The 16,797-nt window shown below is 36.2% G+C and overlaps 1 protein-coding gene across 2 annotated transcripts in view; it reads right to left on the bottom strand.

The window, feature by feature from the left end:
* Positions 1-16,049, bottom strand: part of LOC140151225 (sorting nexin-14-like) — a 40,703-nt gene extending 24,654 nt beyond the window's left edge. For both annotated transcript variants that reach the window (XM_072173490.1, XM_072173491.1), the window contains exons 1-13: positions 15,915-16,049; positions 14,137-14,343; positions 13,239-13,317; positions 12,839-12,882; positions 11,756-11,843; positions 10,421-10,505; positions 6,099-6,255; positions 5,230-5,305; positions 3,026-3,070; positions 2,067-2,153; positions 1,781-1,895; positions 939-1,094; positions 221-278 (exon numbers count right to left, since the gene is read on the bottom strand). In XM_072173490.1, coding sequence (XP_072029591.1) covers positions 221-278; positions 939-1,094; positions 1,781-1,895; positions 2,067-2,153; positions 3,026-3,070; positions 5,230-5,305; positions 6,099-6,255; positions 10,421-10,505; positions 11,756-11,843; positions 12,839-12,882; positions 13,239-13,317; positions 14,137-14,343; positions 15,915-16,027 — 1,310 coding nt within the window. In that variant the 5' untranslated portion in view covers positions 16,028-16,049. The remainder of the gene's footprint in view (positions 1-220; positions 279-938; positions 1,095-1,780; positions 1,896-2,066; positions 2,154-3,025; positions 3,071-5,229; positions 5,306-6,098; positions 6,256-10,420; positions 10,506-11,755; positions 11,844-12,838; positions 12,883-13,238; positions 13,318-14,136; positions 14,344-15,914) is intronic.
* Positions 16,050-16,797: the final 748 nt, after the last annotated feature.

Here is a 16,797-nt window from a genome sequence, read left to right as displayed (position 1 = left end):
TTTGCATGTACACCATTCTCAAAATAGTCATATGGTGTCTGACAGGAGTGGCGTACCATACATACAAGTGCTCCTTAAAATGTCTTCTTGCTGATCTAAGTTTGCTGTTTACTTGCTGATCTAAGTTTCTTTGATATACACAAACATGGAGGCCATCTTATTTTGCATATATCCTTATTAAACATGGATTATTTATAATATTAAGTTTGACTGTACTTACCTAAATAAAGCAGATGATGTTCGTAGCCTAATAACCTCTTGGTACGGTCCATTAGCAACTGGAAGTATCAATACAACAAGACTAGTTAGTGGAAAAACTTTTTCCCCCAAGGTATTTGAATATGATACCCTAAATCTTTAACCTTCTAGTTAAGCCATATATTTATCACAATGAGCAACCTTAAGTATACCCATAAGTATTATGACAATGAGGCAGTAATGTCAGTGTGCATATCATTGAGCGTAACTTGAAATCACATGCATTCGCTCAAAGCAATGACGTACACATTGCACACGTTTAAGGATGCTGCAGATGCGTGCGCAAAATACCTACCTCAGCACGTTGATGCCACTGCCTCGCCAAGAAAAATAGCATAGTTCTTTAGTTTTACTTCTAGTACTTTTGCTCCAAATTTGCAATGTTCATTATTGCAAATTAGAGACTTTCCAGACTTTAGAGATTAACAAGCAGATATAATAATGTGACTTTAACTGATCTTGTGATCTCACACTCACAGTTGAGGCTCCAATATTACACTTCACCAGTCATGAGAGATTGCTTATGCCAGTTAACATCCTCATCTGGAATGATTTTCCTCATCTGAGCACACTTATAATTAGGATATACACCAGGTTTACTAAGGAATGTCAATTGCTAATTTGGCAAAAACAACCTAATAAACTCTTCAAACTTCATAGTTTTGGCGAAAGTGACTTACTGTCCCTGACTTCTTCTTCAATGTCATGTTCAAACTCAATCCTATCCACAGCACCTGGAGAAAAGTAGCTCTTATACAGACTCTGAGCTTCTTTATGAAGGGACTTCTTTTGGGCTTCTGTCATATCTGGGTCCAGGCTACGTCTATTAAAATCCTCTGAAACCAGAAATAAAAAATAAATGATTAATAAAAATGTTCTATTTTGAGACAGTATATTCCAATGGGGTAAAAAATAGCAGCTCACCCAGTATAATAGAGCTAAATGTTTTCATTTAGGTGCAGCATAAAAACTCACAAAATGAAAACTTGACTTGGACTTTCATTTATGTTTATTTACTGTGCCCAATTCTCGCATTTCACGCAGTGCATCATGGGAAAATGTCGACATCCAAAGCCTGCATAATACGAATACAATACAGGAACATACATCATTGTGGGTTTAAATGTCATTATAATGATGTTACATGCGAATGCACACTAAAACAACAATTTACAATTATAGTAGATCCATTTTCAATCTATTGATCACAGGGAATCCTTCGTGGAGCTGTTTTCAACATATTTATTATCACACTCGCATCAAAATTCAATAGCAGCTAGATCTACGATGTCAATTCTGGAGTCAAAAATTTGACTGCCAAGAGCAGCCGCTGGCGGCATATCGTACTTACTATGTACTTAGTGTAATTTTTAAGTTAACAATTTTGTTGTAATGTAAGTTTGCTGTTTTTGTTTTCTGTGCCCACAGGTGGATTTCCGCACATTGCGAAATAGTATTATTATCATATTATCACTTCATGACTATCAAAAAAGTTGCTACATGTCTATTACAACTGACTTACCTACAGTGAGACAGAACTGCAGTATATTCAGAGCTCCTTCACGTTTCATAAATTTCTGAAAGTTGTAGAGTAATGATGAGTTCTCTATCAAATTGGACATCTCCATATGCAATACCTGTAAAACAATATAATCATCAAGTCCTGTTACTCAGGCTAAAACTTAGTAGTTGTTGAATCCTCAGCATCAGATTATATACTTAACATCACCCTCATGGTTCCATAAAGCCAGGGCGGTTTATAATAACAAAATGTTAAGTCTAATTTGAAAATTATAATAAGCACTTACTGATGTTGCTTCTTTGACTGGGTGTTTCATGTCAAATTCTTCCAGGATGTTAACAAGAGGTGTAGGGGGCGCTGTGGATGACACCATCTATACGAGACAATACAAGCACATTAATTAATCATTAATGACAATAAATAGTGTACTTCCAAGTTGTTTTTGGTGAAGGCCGAAATGAGTGATAATTGCTGTCATGAGTGTTACAAAAGTTTGTGTATCGCAATTTGCACTCCCGAAATTTGCCTGTTGCGATACAAGCAACATTAGAAGTAGGTTGCAAATTTGTGGTAACACAATTTAACCAATAAACATTCTAATCCACATCATACTGCCATTTTCAAACAAAATAGACCATTTCAGCAGCTAATCGGAAATCTTCAGACATGTTGTGTGCCAAAATATACTCAACCAAACAATATCTGGCGATTTGAACATGTATTTGACCATTCAATTGACATCACATTCAATACCCTGCATCAAATAAAAGCAGTGCTATATGCAGGCATGAGAATGATCATCCATGAAAGAACCTGAAAAGTTTCAAAACACCTGAAAAAGCGTGTGAAATGAGGCTTTAAAGGCCAAAAACGGTCTGAAATTAAAAGAAAGTGCGGAAATTTGGACCACAAAGAGCAGGAAATCATGCAAAAGCAGGAAAATTCTCATGCCTGTATACATGTTTGATGTGAACAATCATACCATGCTACACACTTGTAGAACGCACTGTTGCTAGTGTGATTGCTTGTGGTGACTTTGTTTACCGTAGTTGTGCACGACTAGTTTCTTCCATAAAAAATCTTCCTTAAAAGGTCTATATAGTATGTGAACTTAAAAATTAGGGGCCAATTTGGTGACACAGGTTAGAAACGTAAGATCATTTCCCATCATAGCTCATACCGGATATCATTGATTTTTTTTCTGATACCTGGAATTTAGAATATGTTTAAACAAAAAATACTTACTGGTTCCTCATCAAAGAATATGAGCAGCAGCAAGTTAACCACATCCTGTTGGATAAAAACAAAATTGATGAAGTTTTGGTTAAGACATGATACATTTCAACAGACGTAGGGCAGGGAAATACATCTTAAAGTTGTCCCTAAATGTTTTGTTCACTCCTTCTAGTGATTCTTGGTAATCACTCAACATTCGGAAACTTTTCTCATCATGCACAGAGGTGGCCAGAGAAAATATCTTACACTTCCCAAAATGCAATTCTCCACTTCAATTTTCTGTACTGATTTGCTGTCTAGTGCAACATGAGTCGATAGTAATGAAATGTATCTCAAAAAACCAAGCACATCCAGATCTTGTATAATATGTTTATTTCATGACTATAGACCTGTGTTTAGCCAGTATATTCTCAAAATGAAAACAGGGGGAACATGTGCAAAGTAATGGGAGTGTCATTTGATGAAATGATGTGATGTATCAGGTTGCAAAGGATTCTGGGAAGGGTAAGATATCTTCTCTGAGAGACAGCTATATAAACAGCAGTCAAATAAATGCAATAATCAAGAAGGGACAAAGAAATAATGTTAACATCTTTATTTGACAAGGTAAAATGTATTGAATTTTGTTAATAAGGGCTCAGACTCACCATTTTAACTATATACCCTGCAAATTCTGAAGCTTGCATTTTGACAAATTTGGAAGACCCACTACATAGAATATTTGGATTAGTAAACTAAAATTGAGTCCTAGCTAAAAAACCCAAATGGAGTAGTTTGATGTTAGATAGCTATAGTCTGTCTTGTCTCAAGTTGAAGTAACACCAAGTTGGATTTCTCAGTGGCAGATTCAAATTGTGTGTGCTAACATAATTCTGCGGGCGTATACACAGTCCAGGCCTCCAAAAACCGCGGGAACGCGGGAACGGCGTTCCCAGAAAGGTCACAGAGGTCACAGAAAATAAAATTGCAAAAAAAAAAAAAGAAAAAAAAAAGATTTTTTTTTTTTTTTTTTTTTTTTTTTAAATTTTTTTTTCAAAGTTTGCGGCGACGTTGGAGAACCACTGGACCTATTATGAAACTTCAGGATCATTCACAGTTAATTTTTAAAAAATAAAAAAAAAATAAGAAAAAATTACGAAAAAATTACAGTTTGTTTTCCTGTATATGCAAACCATTAACTAATGTTTATTTCTTCATCTATCACATATTATAGAGGCATATTAAGGATAACAAACTGTAATTTTTTCGTCATTTTTTTCCATTTTTTTTTCAAATTATCTGTGAATAATCCTAACCCTTCAGAATAGGTCCAGTGGTTCTTCAAAGTTGCAAAATACTTCTAAAAAATGTTAAAAAATAAATAAAAAATTGTTTTGAGTTTTGACAGTAATACTTTGAAATTTTAAGTTGTGTTTTTTTTTGAAAAAGGATGTAAATTTTTATAGAAAACTGTTCCAAAATAAGGCTCAGATTGCACGAGAGAGCATCTAAACCCTGAGAGCTTCCAGGGCCCTTAAGCGGGCCCTGGACCCCGCCGTTAGGATTTCAAGCTTGGGCTCGTGATGTCGCTTCGCGCATACATAGGCCTATTTCAGTTATTTCACAGAAAATTTTCAGCACTTGTCATTAAGTTCCCAGACAGCAGAAAATTTTCTGGAGGCCTGATACACACCAAACAAGCGGTTGGTTTGTATGCTGGTGATGCAACCGCCACATAAACACATTGATTCAAATATAGGTGACCCCGGAGTGACGTCACAAGCCGTTGACCTCCGTTGACAACAAATCCGATTCAGAAGTCAAATTTGTAGTTTTCTGTGGTTTGTCCCTTTTCAAATCGGCAAAATACTACTAACTTCTCGACATGGGGCCTCCAGCCAACAACAAAAATAAAGACTCTCCTCTACATGTTCATGTGTTCAGCTTCACATAAAATGCAATTTTCGCCAAGTATTTAACCTTTATTTTACCGAAATCGGCCGAGAAATTTGCTCGATTCGAGGTCAAAACAGAACGTAAACAACCGAATGAGCTCTGCTACAAGTCTTCAAGTAGTCGCTCAGCTGCACGATCTATTGTGGGTTGAAAAGCGTAAGTGTAGCCGACTGTAGCGTCATGTAAAATAAGTACCCGGATGACCGGGGTGACCTATACCACTGGGAAATCCAACAACTGTCAAATTGAGAGGAGACACACTATAATGCTTTACTCACAGGATTAGCAATGACATCCATTGCATTCATGATAACAGATGCAGATAATACTTCTCTCACAAAGGTCCTTGTGCTCCTGAAAATACAAAATAAAACAATTGATAAAAGAGATTTCTCCAAGAACTATTTCCCCAAGCCATTCTCTTCCGGCTGACTGTCCAGAAACTATCCATTGGCAAGTATTTATATATTAGACTACACATTGAAGTACATGGTAGTCCACAGTTTGCTTCGCACAAAATATTATCCAATGACAAAAAAATTTATGTGTATTTATACACTGTGAATTTATGTGTATTTATACACTGTGAATTGATAATGATGATGATGACGACGACGACTCCGACGACGACGACGACGACAACAACAACGACGACGACGATGATGACAATAACAACAACAGCAACAACAACTTGTCTGCCGGCATCTACCTACCAAAAGACACTCATGGTGCATAAAGTAAAGGGTATTTTTATAGTGCCTTAGATCAATAATGAAACGGTTAATATTAAAGTGCTTTACATTTATTCCGCTGCCACTTGGATATAGTATACCATTTGGCAGCCAACAATATTGGTACAGTATGACAAATTGACTATCCCTAACAGCTCCCCATTTTACACCTGGGTGGAGTGGAGCAAGCAAGTTAAAATGTCATGCCCAAGAACACAACATGTTGGTCCTGACATAGTTTAAACCCACAACCTCGCGGTCATGATTCAAACACCTTAACCATTATTAGGTCACCATGCTCTAGTACTAAGTAATCTTTAATCAATTACAACTTGATATGATTTAATCAAATCACAAATAATTACTCAAATTCTTGCCGAATGTGTGACACAGGAAACACAATAGATATTACTTACTGACTATCATGAGCCTGTGGTGACAGAATGATAGGAAACAACAGCTCACAAAGATGACGTAAATATTCCAGCTCAGCTTCCCTATTCCACATGACTACATGCCGATTTTTGCCATATGCTTTGATTGTCAGCTCCTCAACATTTTCTCCCCATTTGGCTGAAATTACATGAAAGTAAACATTCTTATTGTATTGTAAATAGTATCAGAGTCAAAGACTTCCCATAGACCAGGTTAAAACTGAGCTAAGTACCACTTGGAGAACCAGAAATTCTCATATGATTTATCTGGACCAGTTTTGCATGGGGAACAAGAATTTGTTGGGTAAAAAGCCTGTAACCTGAGAACTTTTCTGTGAGGGCGCTTTTTCAAAATGGCCGCCAAAATCCAATATATATGGTTAAATTAGTCACTTTAGGGCATATTTAACCAGATTTTGGATTTTTATTGATAGCAATAATGTACTACTAAGTCACGTTATTAATATGAAGGTAACAGGAGGTCACAGCTGAGGGTGCTTTTTCAAAATGGCCGCCAAAATCAATGAAAAACATATATATGGTTAAATTAGTCACTTTAGGGGCATATTTAACCAGATTTTGGATTTTTATTGATAGCAATATTGTACTACTAAGTCAGGTTATTATTATGAAGGTAACAGGAGGTCACAGCTGTGGGCGCTTTTTTCAAAATGGCCGCCAAAATCAATGAAAAGCATTATATTTTATGTTAAATTAGTCACTTAAAGGCCCATTCAGTGATTTGCTCATCCGGACGATCGTAAAAATCATCAAAATTCAGATTTTGGTACCTTTGTAATTGGCATAGATGTGCTAACATAGCCTGCTAGTGGTTCGGTCGAAAGCCGTGTATTTTAGACAAAATAAAGCATTTGCATGATTCTGGACTTTTGATACTGACAGTACAAAAAGTCCGACTCGAGATCGAAAAGAAGCTCACTCTCCATCGCACCAACACGCGCTATGTATTGTTTCTACTACTTATTACATCAGTAGCTACTATTTTAAACAAAATACACAATTTTAACAGCTTTTAACTGTTTTTCATATTTGAATTGACCGTTAGTTTGACTCGGTGACCTTTAATTGCTGATTTTGTTTTCTACTACAAAAATTAAGCGTCTGTTTTAAATCAATTTAGACTCTACTTCCCCGTGTTAGAAACACTGGACTAGGAAGTTTTTCCAGTCGATTAATGGCGCACTGTACTGAAAATCTCGATTTTCTCGAGTCGATCTGAGTTGAAGTAGAAAACCTTTCTAAAACTTCTGTTTTAGACTAATTTGTCGATATATTTAGGGGAAAAATGGTTTAATGAAATTCTGTAGACTTATTCTTTATTTCTAAGCAACTCTGACAAATTTCCATTTTTTTTAATGTTCCTGTGAAATCACTGAAAGGGCCTTTAAGTGGTATACTTCATCAGATTTTAGATGTTGTTATTGATAGCGGTAAAGCATTACTAGGTCAGATTATTAATACGAAGGAAAGTATGATATCAACGAAAAGCGTCAGGAAATGTAAGTTGAAAAAAAGTAATAGTTGTCTTCGACTTTTTGAACTTATAATGAAGTACTTCAGGGTGGTATAAAGGTAGATTCTGATTTAAAATTGCTGCAATGATGACTACCAGAATTGCCTTTATGTATTAAAGAAGACCCCCAAAAGCAACTTGTACACTAGAATGCCGCAAAAGTTTTGCTTACAGTGTTATAAATTGTCCGTTTTTGCATGATTTCACTGATGCATTTCTCTTGTTTTAATCCTCAGGATCACTCAAATCGCTATTTTCTGAAAAATCTTCATAGTCATTCTCTACCAATAGTTCTTGGACGTCCTGAGGCATTACCGTTTCAACCCACTTAGGTTCCATGTTTTCGTTCCTCCCATTGTCAACAATGTTTTCACCATCGTATACAGTGACATCTGCTGCTCTCCACTCTCTTGCAATGAAATTTGCGCGAAGGATATGAAGCGCCAGCGCCTGCTTACATGGTGGTAGTAAGGATATATCTGCAACATTTTTATCTTTTGAAAACTTTCGATCAAAGATATCGTGTCTGGCTTCGTTGACATCTTTGCCCTTCATTCCGTATAGAAGTGAAACGTACTCCTCTAGCTCTTTGCATAAACTTTCTGACGGAAAATCTAATACTCCAAGATGCCTTCCTGTATTTGCCAGTGTATGTGTCCAGAATTACTCTGTCTCCATCATGAATGAAATGGGATAAAGCAATGACTGCAATGTCTATGTCTCCCGCATGTGAACGGATGATTGCTATACCCAGAATACCCTCGTTGTTATTCCTCACTGCATGCTTTGCATGCAAGATGACCTGTGTGTCATCTTCTTCCTGATTACTGCTAAGATCGGGAATCAAAATAGCATCTTGTTTTGTGACACGAAGGCCTTCAAATTGAGCGATATTGATTTAACAGCAGCTCAGAAGTCATCCCTGATTGGATTTCACACATTCACTGGCAATGATTACAACTCAGCTCACAACTCAGCAGGGAAAACATCAGTGCTGGAAGCTTCTGGAGTCAAAGCCAAAGTTTGTGGACACATTCTGCAACATTGGAGTATTAGATTTTCCGTCAGAAAGTTTATACAAAGAGCTAGAAGGAGTATGTTTCACTTCTATACGGAGTGAAGGGCAAAGATGTCAATGAAGCAAGATACAATATCTTTGATCGAAAGTTTTTAAAAGATAAAAAGATTGCAGATATATCCTTAAGTTACTACCACCATGTAAGCAGGCGCTGGCGCTTCATATCCTTCACACAAATTTCATTGCAAGAGAGTGGAGACAGCAGATGACACTGTATACGATGGTGGAAACATTGTTGACAATGGGTGGAACGAAAACATGGAACCTAAATGGGTTGAAACGGTAATGCCTCAGGGCGTCCAAGAACTATTGGTAGAGAATGACTATGAAGATTTGTCAGAAAATAGCCATTTGAGTGATCCTGAGGATTAAAACAAAGAGAAATGCATCAGTGAAACCATTCAAAAACTGACAATTTATAACACTGTAAGCAACACTTTTGCGGCATTCTAGTTTACAAGTTGCTTTTGGGGTTTTCTTTAATACATAAAGGCAATTCTGGTAGTCATCATTGTCGCCATTTTAAATTAGAATCTACCTTTACCATCCTGAAGTACTTCATTATAAGTTCAAAAAGTCAAAGACAGCTGTTACTTTTTTTCAACTTTAACATTTCCTGATGCTTTTTCGTTGATATCACACTTTCCTTCAATTTTGTCGGCCATTTTGAAAAAAGCACCCTCGCCTGTGACATCCTATTACCTCTGTATTAATAATCTGACCCAGTAATGCTTTACCGCTATCAATAACAATATCTAAAATCTGATGAAGTATACCACTTAAGTGACTAATTTAACAATATATATGCTTTTCATTGATTTTGGCGGCCATTTCGAAAAAAAAGCGCCCACAGCTGTGACCTCCATTAATAACCTGACTTAGTAGTACATTATTGCTATCAATAAAAATCCAAAATCTGGTTAAATATGCCCCTAAAGTGACTATTTTAACCATATACATGCTTTTCATTGATTTTGGCGGCCATTTTGAAAAAAAGCGCCCTCAGCTGTGACCTCCTGTTACTTTCATATTAATAACCTGACTTAGTAGTACATTATTGCTATCAATAAAAATCCAAAATCTGGTGAAATATGCCCTAAAGTGACTAATTTAACCATGTATATTGGATTTTGGCGGCCATTTTGAAAAAAGCGCCCTCACGGAAAAGTTCTCAGGTTACGGGCTTTTTACCCAACAAATTCTTGTTCCCCATGCAAAACTGGTCCAGATAAATCATATGAGAATTTCTGGTTCTCCAAGTGGTACTTAGCTCAGTTTTAACCTGGTCTACCAAGATCCCAATGCTTAATATAAGGGGTGTCATTTCTGCCTCATCATGTGCATGATTTTTCTTGGATGGGGAAAATGCCCAAAACTTTCATTTTTATATATATATCTGCTATAACTCAAGAACAGCTAGATCTTTGGAAATATGAATATGATTATTGGCATCATTGACTCATTTCATATAAGATCAATGTATTAATATTAAGAAGTACACTGCAGTGTTTTAGGTTAAATGGCTTAAAACTGGACAAATAAATCTCCCACCATCCCACTTGCTTTAAAAACAAAGTTTACCATGCGCATAGTCAAATCATCCTTAGGTATGCCACTATTTTCAGCCTGCATGAAAGGCATACAAACATGGCGGAATTTCAGCTCTTCAATCCAATCCCATGAATGTCTTACCTTTTCTCTGTGCCCTTAGATGTACATCCAGATGAGCAAGAGCTGCTTTTATCAGTTTATCAGTTATTACGGTTGGAAGATCAACCTGCATGGTCAAATCAAAATATTTATGCTTAAGGTGTGACTAATTTTGCAATTTTTTCAAAAAATAACTATACACTGGTAACAAAAGTTATGTATATTATAGGGGCAAGGAATCAAATTACTTCACTGAAATTTCAGTGATTCAAGACAAGGGATCATTATGTGAAGAAATGAGGTACATTCTAGCTGTACCTCTTTTCTTATCATACATAACGTACCGCTTGTGAAAAATGAGAAAAATGCAAAAAAAGTAATAAATTTCAAGGGGTGTAGTAGCACCTTAAGATTTATTATTTGTACACATCAACCTTACTCAAAGCATGTGAAATGGATTGGAAACTTTCGTAGTTGACTGAAAATATGCGCTAATCATACCATCACATTGTTTCAGTGTTGAATCCAATGGTGGGACCTTTGTTGATATAAAAACCATAGACTAAAGAGATACAGACCATTCACCAACAGACAAAGTCCTTGTGCTTTGTATGTTGAGATTTCTCGCATATTCATGAGGGCCAATCATTCAATTGCGTGTCTAACAAATCATGCCAGAGTTGTGTTCCTTCGTGTTACGCAATATAGCGTTGTGTGTCTTTGCGTGTATGTGAAAGACCTTAAGAATATGCGGTACGTGCGAAAGCAATTTTGTATGTCGCACTCCTTGGAACGATTGACCCTCATTGACAGATGATGCTGGGACTTTGCCAGTTGGTTAATGGTCTGTATTAGTTTATGTATAAAATACAAAGGTCCCGACCAAGCCATCAATGTGACAGGTACCAAGGAGGATGTCCATATTGTGCAAATGCTCTAACAAGTTTGCACTCCATTGAATATGCCAATGTCAAATGTCTTGTTACACACACTGTGTGCAAGCATGGGAAGTTTCACTTCACATACTACCATTCTATTAACAAATTGTTTCCCACTGCCTTGAGCAAGTAAAGCTGTACATTTATGATGATGAAATTAAAATAGGGGATAAGGATTTCTAAAAACTGCATTTTGGATTCTTGGGACCAAAACAGTGTACCTCTAGCTTTTTTTAAGCATAGACCCACTTAAAACAGTACTTAGCCTCATAAAAAGTCTGTAGTTTGCATAGCAATAAACAGGTTATTTATAAAACACATAAAAAGCATATCATATTATTTCTGTTATGATTATGAAGCAAAATATCTCATAATTATTTCCGATTAGTTGCTAAAAGGTTTATTACCAAAATGAGCCTATTCTTTGGTGAATGCTTACCTCCCGTATTCTACGTAAGATGACTGCCACCATAAAACGAAAGGCTGTCCTCAACTCATTCACAAACTGTTCATTTTTACTCAGATCCCTGCAAAATACAAAATTAACATTTGTTTTGTAAAATTTCTGCTTGGTACATCAGGCTGGCCTGCCTGGTAGGGGATCCTTACTAAGGGTATGGTACCCCAGGAGGGGACTCGGTACAAATGGCGAGATGGGGATGTGCCGCAAACATGGGTAGCATTTTCAGCCTTTTGGTATATATCAATGACACCTTTTGGTATATGGATGGGTCCTTTTTCGGAAAATAGCCCAAATTTGCCTCACTGCAGCCAAAAATTTTTTAACTTCCTCAAAAATTTGGGGAAAAGTTGTAAAAATTTGTGTTCAATTTGGCCAAAAATATTTAATTTTGGTATATCGATGGATCCAAATGTCTTAAAAAATTGGTATATTGATGGGTCCACAATTTTCAGTGGCACATCCCTACCCAAACCAAACTTGAGTACTCCCCCAACCCCGGATGGTACCCCAGGTATAATGCAAAGTGTTTGGTGACCAAGAGAGCAGGCTCTTATGTTTCTTGCAAAAGAAGCGGTAGAAGTCCTCTCAGGCCGCAAGTGGGTTGCGTGGGGATGCAGAGTGGGTTAATGGTCATGAGTATTAAAGGGAGTCTCCTTATATGTTAAATAATTATCAAGCACAAATCACCTAGTTTTATTTAAAACAAACTCATATTGACCATAAAAACGAATAAAAACAGTCGGCTCTCAATACGCGATATTCAAAATTCCTGCGCCAAAATTGTGTAATGGTTATTTGTTCTCAATTGTCGTAAGCCTTCATTGTATTACTGGGACGTCATTGCACTCTACAATTTTGGTGCCCGGGAATTTTGAATATCGTACGTTGAGAGACGGATGATTTTTTTTTCATTTTTATGGTCACCATGAGTTTGTTTAAAAAAAACCATGTGATTGATGCTTGATCATTTATTTCTTACGTATAAGGCATAATGTTCTGCTTGCCGGAGACGTCCTTTAAATGTTCAGATGACAGACAGGTGAAAAGGATGATACTTACCCATACCAGGAATACACATATTCTTTCAACACTAGTTCAAGTAACTGAAAAATAAATAAATGGTAAAATTTTGTAAGTTGCAATATCAGGCACTAATTTCACATATCATAATCATTCACACAAGGTCTATTATTTGACTTCATTTTTAACGAAAACAACATTGTAATTCAGAAAAAGTATATTAGTCAATTATGCGGTGCATAACATTTTTCCCTGCAGAACTATGCAATCAGAAAAGACAAGTTTGTCAAAGTATAGGACTTGAATTAATAATTTGTGATATGCTTGTGGCGAGATGTCATAAGAAAATTCTCAAAATGAAATATTTTGATATTAATCCGCGATGTTACAAGGCCTGCTGATTACGAGCTGATCAAAGTAATAATTATACAGTTCTCACCTCAGCTAGAGCTTTGTCTACTCTTTCTGGTATACGTAGATCTGTCCAGGGTTGGATGCTGGTTAATGTCAGTTCTCCTCTGAAAATAATAGGAGTTATTACAACAGAATTGAACAAAAACAATTCAAGGTCTGTGACTCGATTGACAGCTTCATCACCATATTTCTTCATCAAAACTGAGATTTTGGTATCACAAGAAAGCTCATAATTTTCTCATTATTTCAGTAACATTAAACGCCCAAGATATTTTTGGTTTAAATGTTGTGAACAAAAACATGGTGAATTGTGTTAACCACACCAGAAGTGTATGTACTATTCTTTGGGGCATTGTTATACATGTTTTTGCTTCTCATATCAAAACTGCTGGAGCAATACGACTTAAAATTTGGAAACATATTGTCTTGATGATAGGCATCAAATAAAAAACAGAACATAAAAAATCAGACCACATCTCTAACCTTCTGGTCAGTAGTGGCACCATGGGGGAATTAACTATTGGTCTCGCTATGAGTTTTAAAATATTGGACTCGATTACGTCTCGTCCAATATTTTAAAACTCATAGCTCGACCAATAAATATGGGCTCAATCGATCCATTTTTATATCAAAATTTGTTGATTTGCCCCCCTAAAAAATTCCTGGTGCCGACACTGCATCTGCTTTGTTATATATGTGCATTATGCATCCATGTAAATACCAATTGCAGAATGCAAGACTATATAGTGCTTATATTATATGCGCTTACAATAGTGTTCCATTCTCATAACGATATAATTTATGAAATTTGAATAATCAGTAAAATATTAAGATTGTATGCCATGGAAAGAAAGATGTTATACATAACCTTACATTATGAAATCAGAAACAACAAACAGTGAAAACTGGAATAGCACAATTACCTATGTCTTGTACAATTAGTGTCTCCACAAACTGGACAATCTCTACGGAACTTCATTTCTGCTAGAGACTTCTTCTTTGTTGATTGTTTCTTCTTTCTCTCATACATAATTAGCAGGTTTGGTAATGTTGAGTACTGTTTGAAGATCACATGAAATGATCCAATTCCAGCCAAGAAAGCCCAGCCAATGGCTATGATATGAATGTAACTAGAAGAAGAAAATAAATTCATTATGACTATGAAAATGTGTGCAAATATTTGTGTGTTTAACACAGTAAATATGTGATGTTTCTCGTCAAAGGTTGATATTATTACTAGCAAACAACTTACACAACAGACTTTAAAGCAAGAAGCCCATACCAAACTTATTCAATGTTTACAAATGTTTGTGACAGTTGACCATGACATTTCATTCCCCACATTTCTCACTTTTGCCCCACTAAACAACAATGGAATAATGGGGTTATATTTTGACCAATGGCATGTTTTGAAAAAGTTGGGAAGAAACCATCGTATTGTACTATTTTCAAGACTCATATGAAAACATCCATACATGGATAATTTGCCTGAGTTTCTGCACAATACATATTGGGCATTAGCGTTTGTGAAAGAGTGTTGAGAAAGTAGAGTTGCAAGTTGTTGGCTAGCTGTAAATGGGTAAAATAAGCTTAAATGCAAAATCTAAATATTGCGCCTTGTAACTCAGTATCCAATGTTATGATAAATGAAGATACTTGTGTACATTGCACACATAACTTGCCGCAGCAGGTAACAACAACAAGGATTGCATACATAACTTGGCACAGTTGGTAACGACAAGTTACAAGGTTTCACTTTACACTGCTTCAAGTACAAACCAAATCTGTGGCATTGTCACATGAATTGCGTGTTAAAAATGTGACGCATAAGAGCGTGGTGCGCTCGGCAAGTACAAACTATGCAGCAGTTGGCGTGCCAAAGAAGCATTTGTATACACACATTGTTATTCTCATACCTCCAGTTTCCGAGGTCTATTTATAAATATAAATTTCTGAGTTGACGGATTATACTCCCGGAGTATGCATTACACACAGACAGTGATTAATATTATACATAGGCACAAAAGACCGTGTTCATGCACCGTTACTCAGCCAAACATGGCAGAGTAGGACCCGTTATCAAAATCCCTCTGAAATTCCATGTGCGAGTCTCTCATCACCAAAAAATTCATATATTTGGGTCAAGTGTAGACAACATATTTATGTAGGTTTCCTTGACTCGAGCAAGCGGTTCTTTTAAATTTCAATGTAAATTTGTATTGCCGGTTTAGCTCCATTTTGGCTGACTAGCAAATGTGTTAACTGACATTTCCCTCTCATACCTAAATAGTCCGAGGTGCTCTGACGATAACACTCCGATCGCCATGCAATCTACGTGTAGTAGATAGGCCAGTGGGACAACGGAACCGCTATGACTGTGAACGAGCTAATACATTGAATACCTAAATAGTGGAATGACACGATAGCGCGACCGATTGTGCACGCACAGGACATGCAGCGCTATACGCTACCCAAAGCGTGTGTGGTAGGCGTTGCACGCCGACGCAATTGTCATTGCGTGCCTACTGAGCTCTCATGATCGAGAAACTATTATTTTAGCTATACTAAAAAGTAGCCCTGTTGTATCATGGCTTGGCTGCCGAATTCGACAGTACCCAGTCACCATCGATGATTTCCTTGACCTTAACTGATTATATCCGACATATTGTCATTGGCAGCAATAACTGACATGATAACTTACTTGTAGAAAAATAGGCTCAGGATTGTCATGCTTCCTAGAGCCCACTTTAATGGGGCATTTTCACGTAAAACTTGCCGAAACATTTCAGCATTCACGATCAACGAAGAAGCCATCTTGTTTTCTTGTTTTGGTTCCTCCCACGGAAATCAGCCAAAACTTGTTTACGTTCACGAGAATTTAGGGATGAGTCATTTTATTTACCACACGGGCATTTACAATGTTCAAGTAAAAAACAGAGACCGTCGATTGATAAATTAATCAATTAATTAATTAAAAAAAATTAATTAATTAAAAAATCAATTAATTAATTAAAAAAATGAATTAATTAAAAAATCAATTAATTAATTAAAAAATGAATTAATTAATAATTAATATTAATTAATTAATTAATTAATTAATTAATTAATTAATTAATTAATTGATTGATTGATTGATTGATTGCATGATTGATTGACTGATTGATTGATTGATTGATTGATTGATTGACTGACTGACTGACTGACTGACTGACAAACTGACTGACTGACAGACTGACTGATTGATTATTAAAAAAAATTCGTGATCCTAGCAGTAGCATCCTCTTTTTATGACATTTGTCAGTAGATACCCACCAAAAAAGCTTATTCCCAAAATTTCAGTTGATTCCGATATTGCGTTTGCGAGTAGATGTGCATTACACTGCTCCATAGACAATAGGGCCTATATTGTAATTTCAGAACGAAATTCATATTTCACGATATCTTTGCTATTAAAAAAAACGAAATAAATCGGCAAGAATTTTTTTGTACAAAAACATTATGTAGCCAGAGGTTTCCAGTGATATAAAAAATCTCAACTTTTTTTGAGAAAAGTGGGGGGATGATGCTGTGGATCACGAAATACC

Source organism: Amphiura filiformis, chromosome 4 (genome assembly GCF_039555335.1).
Source record: "Amphiura filiformis chromosome 4, Afil_fr2py, whole genome shotgun sequence".
NCBI classification, from domain to species: Eukaryota; Metazoa; Echinodermata; class Ophiuroidea; order Amphilepidida; family Amphiuridae; genus Amphiura; species Amphiura filiformis.
Note: the sequence above shows the minus strand (reverse complement) of the source record. Positions and strands in the feature narration are given on the sequence as shown.